Below are 6,230 nucleotides of genomic sequence, written 5' to 3' on the forward strand. Positions count from 1 at the left end.
AAATGGATATATGAACCTTTGAGCATTTGTTTGGTTCCCACTTCCCATTATTTTCAAAATATATTTTTCTCTCTCTTATACACACTATTTCTCAAAAAAGTGAGACAAGAACATAGGACAATTGTTTAATACTATTTTATTTTATTTTTGAAGACAATTACAGTTTATATTTATGATAACACAATTGTTCAATCTTCTCAAATCAGACTTATTGTTTAATTTGATAAATTAAGAAATCTCGAAAATAGAAAACCATACAAATAGATATTCAATTGCCTAAGAATTATTTTATTTCAAGTATTTAAATTAATTTTAATTAAAATAAATTAATAAAATTATTGACCTTAGTGTTGAACTATTATCTATCTTCTTAGGGTACTTATTTTAACCTTACCGTAAACGATACTTCAAAAATGTACTTAAAATAAAATAAAAAAGTAACATATATAAAGGTGTTCTAAGTATTGTGTCAACCGACTGAAAGTCCAATTTAATATAATAGATTACGATCTTTTCTTGACTTATCAATTGTGTTATCCGATATATGTAATAATTAAATATTTTCATAAATCAAATCAGATTAAATACAAATTTGACACCCAATTGACTCTATAATCACTTGTTCCAACCACTACCAAATCTCAACCAATAGAAAATATGATCATAATGCTCCCTAAGAACAAACCTTACGCATGATATCTTGTCGTGCCAAGAAAAGGTTTGGTTTAACCAAAAGTTGGTAACCTAAAATAATTATCAAAATATTTTAATTATGTTATCGAAGTCACGTTCAATCTTACAGTATACCAACTTTACATGAACAAAATTAAATAAAAGCTGTTAAAATGTGTACAAGTTTATTCACGAACATTGTTGTTGATATTGTTGAAATTATTTTCTTTGTATTAATAAAACTCCCGATTTACATAAATGAGATAAATTACACTAAATTTTACCATGAGCATTAGATTTAAATTTGGTTCAATTTTGTCGGTAGGCTTCAATGAACTTAACTCGATATTAGAAAATTGTTAGGGTAACACAAGAAGCTTGAATCATAAATTGTACATCGAAGAAATCTTCTTCCAAAATTTACTTGAGTCCATAAAGTTGTACTATAGACTAACTCCACAATTAGACGACGATACATTTGATATCACTTAGCCCTTGACAATCGTTATTTCAAAAAAATTTAGTTCTCATACTCATTTTCAACCATTCATTACACAATAAAATATTTTGCATGTTAATCCAAAAAATTTTCTTACTTTTTAACTACACATGTTTCAAAAAATCACTATTCAAAACTTCATTTTCTCAAAATAATGGACATCAAATAGAGGCTTAATGAGGCAATACCAGCTTTGGACTTGAGATAGAAAGAGAGAAAAAATCAAGTCTCAAAATGACCTCAACTCATGGGGTGAGGGAGGGCCACTCGATAAGGTGGTGGCTCTTCATTGGAGAGTCGCATCATGCGGGGCGGTGGAACTGTCCCACTGAAATTTCTCTTATTTATATGAGAAGACAATCAAGAACCCTAAAAGAATCACAACTCGTAAGTAATGCATTTAAGCTTGTGAAAATTTGTGAATTTGAGTAGATTATGCCCCCGTTTGGCAGTGAATTTGAGTAGATTATGCCCCCGTTTGGCTTCCATTATTTTTTATTATAATGAGGGGAATAATATTTTTTTTAAAAAATGGATGGTTGTAAAAGAGTGAAAAAAAAATTTATTTACGTGTAATATTATTTTATTGAAAATTTTATGGTTGAAAATAGGAGAGAGAAAAATTTCAATTAATTTGATTAGATTTAATATGGGCCAAACGAGGGCTATATATTCTAATAAATTTTGTGAATTTGAATAGATTTTCACAAAAATCTTCATTGAAAATGGTGCAATTTCAAAAGAATTTATTATATGCATTTATAAAATTGAAATCTATCCAAAACTTTTAGGGTGGTGCCATTTAGCTCTTGGGATCGCAACCCCAATTTAGGCGGCACCAATGTGGTATTAATTAATGAGTAAAATTAAAAATTAATACTATTTACATTCGCTTACTATTGCAGTCGTCTTACGTGACATATATGTGGTGGCTAATGATTTAATATATTAATATTGTATTTTTTATTACCTTATGTATCGAATCACTAATCGTCACATGTACGCTATGTAAGGTGACTATAAATAACATTATTCAAAATCAAAAGATTCATTTAATTTCACGTTTTATTTAACTTATCATCCAATGTCATCTAGACTGAAATTGCAATCCAAGCAAAACTAGTAGAGCACTACACAAACTTTTAAAATCCCCCATTAATAAAGCAATAATACTGATTGTACAGAAAATATTTTACAGAAGTTATACAGATGTGTCACATGAGAGTGAGTCCCATATGAAATAAAATGATCCCCAAAAAATGATCACCCCCTCGACTGTAACATTTCTGTTTTGGTACATTAATAAAGCAATAATACTGATTGTACAGAAAATATTTTACAGAAGTTATACAGATGTGTCACATGAGAGTGAGTCCCATATGAAATAAAATGATCCCCAAAAAATGATCACCCCCTCGACTGTAACATTTCTGTTTTGGTACATTAAGTACCTCTAATAAAGCCCTCGTTTTGGTCAACAATGCATTTATCAACGGTACCAAGATATTTTAAAATGCAAAAGTGGAATCAGCTTTGTCAGACATTTATTTGTGTTAATGGGGGCGTTGAGCGTTGGATTGACACATTTACCTTCACCCATCCAAATGTGACGACAAAATGAACGACTCTGTTTGGAAGTAATATTTCTATTAAAAAATTAATTTTTTTATTATTATTTTACTATTTCAATCGTCATATTTAACTTCTTCTCTTACAAATGGACCTTAGTTTTCTCCTAATAATTAAAAAATCAATTTTAAAAATCATTACCAAACATGCTTTCTAGGTAATATTGGAAAATTTGGTGAATAGTTGTGGAAACCACGGGAAAAAAAAATGTCAAGACTCAATTACTATTTTCATCCGAACACTGCAACACTTTCAGGCATGGGGTCCACCAATTAGAAAAATGTGAGAGAAATGATCACTCCTAAATAAAATCTTTTGAAATTTCAATTAAGGACATCCAGTTAGATTCTGGTTTAAAATTCTTGCTTTGATAGATTTTTCAAGTGGAAAATGATGCAAATATCCCCAACAGTATTTGCTTAGAATATTTGGAATGGCATTTACTATTACACAAACTTATATAATAATTTTATTTAAGACACTAATAGAACTAATTAATAAGAGTAAAGCAAATAAAAAACACTACTCTTTCAACCCTTTTTCACCATTGAAATTTTGAACAAACTACCACCATGAGATAAGACTAATAATCACACATCTGAGCTGAGGCCATGATGGGCTGTTGGTTAAGGTACATTAAATTCCATGGATTATTCAAGAAACCATCAGAAAACCCTTCAAACTCCTCAGCCTGGAACATGAGGTTGGTGGCTGGCGCCGCCGCAGTAGTGGCCGCGACGGTGGCGCTGTTGGATTTGATGTAATTGAGGATTTCATTGAGGGATTGCAGTCTTTGTCTGAGTTCCATCATTTGAGCCCTCAAGACTGAGTTTTCAGCCTCAACATTCATATAGTGCTGGTTGGTGACATTTATATTTGTAAGAATCTGGTTGTTCTCATTCTTCAACGCAGTCGCTTTAGCCATCATATCATCCAAATGCTTCTGTTTTCTCAAACGGGATCGCTTCGCCGATTCGCGATTTAATTGCATCTTCTTCCTCTTCCTTTGATCTGTCAACTGCTGCAAATCTTCTCCAGAGCCCGAGTTCTGAATCTGTCTAGACCCTGAAGAATTTCCACTCGAAGAAGCCATTTTTCTTATATTTCACACCAAAAGGGATTACTGATAAAATTCTACCTAAAAACGATAAATTGTAGGGCTCTTTATTTATATATTTATAAGCTATATGTATAAAGATTCAAAGCTTTTTTCTGAAAACACGTAGAACCAGTAGAGGAATGCAACGGAGAAAGATTGAACAAGATGGGTTCTGCGACTTAGGAAGGAATTGACCATAAACCCAGAACGGCAGATTTTAACGAGCACAGGAGACATGAATCTTAAACATCAATAACCAATTATGCAGCATGAAGACCGTATTGCATCAAACGGGTTAATTTCTGATCTAAAATCAGAACCCAGAAATCTGAAGAACTAAGGCAGGGAAGCAGAATAATAACAGTATATTGGAAATTCAATATCTAAAGAGCAGAAAAAAAGAAAAGAGGAAGAGGTTTTCGAGGTTGAGGAAGGGTCAGATTTATAGGGGAGAAGGGTGGATCAAGAAAACTCAAGAAAAATCAAGAAAGGATACAGTTGGCAATTAATTCTCACGAGAATTGACTAATTTTGTGTAATTTAAGGTATGCATTTCAGATGAATTTTAAATTTTTTACTAAATTTACGTATTTTCAACCGAGATTTTGATGACAAAATCAATTAAAATTTAAGTATTTTTAATTGAGATTTTAATGAAATTTTTTATAATTTAGGTATCCTCCTTGATTAGTGAATTTGTAAAGATTTTTTATTATAGGGATTTTAAAAATATTTGAATGGATTTCAAATTAAAAGATACATGTATCCAAATCTTATGAAATTTCAACGTATTTAACGAGATTTTTGTGAAATTAGTGAAAATCTATTTAAATCCAAGAAATTTATTAAGATTTATAATTTTTTAAAATTTATCAAAATCTTAGTTAAGGATACCCTAATAAATAAACTAGTTTAATTGAGCCATTGACTAAGCCTTTTTTTTTTTTAATCAAAATGGACTTTTAAACGGTGATTTGATCATATTTCAATTATATATTTTTCAATAAAATAATATTACACTCAAATTCAAAAAATTTTTTTATTTTTAACCATACATTCTCTATTATAACACTATTGTAAAATACATCATTTTATAAATTATTAAAAAAAAAAAAAAAAAACAACAACAACAACCCTGGAATTGTTCCAAATCAAGAGCATTAGCAAAAATTACAAATTCTGTCAAATGAATATTGAAATTATTAAATAAAATATCACGTATCTCATTGTCTGAGTCTAAATAACTAGATATAATTTTTTTGGACTACACGTTGATTATCCCCAGTTTGACAACCATTATATTAAAAAATAAAAATAAAAAAATCTACATATTAATTTTTTATCGCACATTCACACAATCGAATATTTTCCACTTAAATTTAAAAAATTTCCCTATATTTTAATCACACATTCTCCAAAAATTCATTATTTAAAATATTATTTTTCTCGTATAATGACCATCAAATAAGAGCCTAATTACAAAATAGTACATCATGTGCCACTTTGATCTAAAATTTCACGCGTTGCTTAAACAGTATGTACATAAAGTAACACACCAGGTGTATACAACTAATTTAATCCAGAATTCATGGGCCAATTAATTTCACATGGCGTAGACTCTTCGTTTCTTCATTTACAATAAATAATATTCACATTATATATTGTGGTCAAAAACCTAAGTCTTAATTTTGGTGTCGGTTGAATCAGTCAAGATCTCCTTCTTATTAGGGATAAAATTATTATCCATTTGTTTCTTTGATTTTGTGTTTACCAAATTCCTCGGCTCCTTATCCCTCATCTAGAAGCACGAAAGTGAGTAGCATGTTTCATACTCAAAAATGTCTTGCCCTTATCTGGTATTGACTTGACCGAACACATTCACGCGGTTGAGAAATAATTTTCTGTCATATGTTACTACCCGGTTCTTTATTTAATTGTCCAAAATCAAAATTTCTGACTTCGAAAGCGATTTTTTAGATACTATGGACATGTGCGGATGAAGCACCACTATGAGTTGTAACAAAATTCATTGACCGACTGGGTTTAATTAACTTACGAGGGATTTAAAAGTCAATTAAAATGAACAAGATGCAGACATTTTCAATGATACCTTATCTTTGATGTAAAACATCAAATTTGGTGTACACTATTTATTTACACCAAATATAGAATTTTTCATTTAACCCTATTTTGCCCTTGTTCGCATTTTATAAAAATTGTTTCTTTCATCTATGTACTTATTTAATATTGTAGTATTAATAGATTTTAATTGATTCATAATTATTTTAATATGATAGATATTTTTATTTAACATTTATTTTTAAATTCTAA

At 29.8% G+C, this 6,230-nt stretch overlaps 1 protein-coding gene across 1 annotated transcript; it reads right to left on the reverse strand.

Moving 5' to 3' along the window:
- Positions 1-3,152: 3,152 nt before the first annotated feature.
- Positions 3,153-4,388, reverse strand: LOC111408930 (bZIP transcription factor 44-like). The gene has a single exon (XM_023038772.1). The coding sequence runs from the start codon at positions 3,891-3,893 to the stop codon at positions 3,384-3,386; it is 510 nt and encodes a 169-aa protein (XP_022894540.1). The 5' UTR covers positions 3,894-4,388; the 3' UTR covers positions 3,153-3,383.
- Positions 4,389-6,230: the final 1,842 nt, after the last annotated feature.

Source organism: Olea europaea, chromosome 14 (genome assembly GCF_002742605.1).
Source record: "Olea europaea var. sylvestris chromosome 14, O_europaea_v1, whole genome shotgun sequence".
In the NCBI taxonomy this organism is placed as follows: domain Eukaryota; kingdom Viridiplantae; phylum Streptophyta; class Magnoliopsida; order Lamiales; family Oleaceae; genus Olea; species Olea europaea.

Coding starts and splice junctions, on each gene's coding strand:
- LOC111408930 (XM_023038772.1), bottom strand. CDS start 3,893: ATGGCTTCTTCGAGTGGAAATTCTTCAGGGTCTAGACAGATTCAGAAC.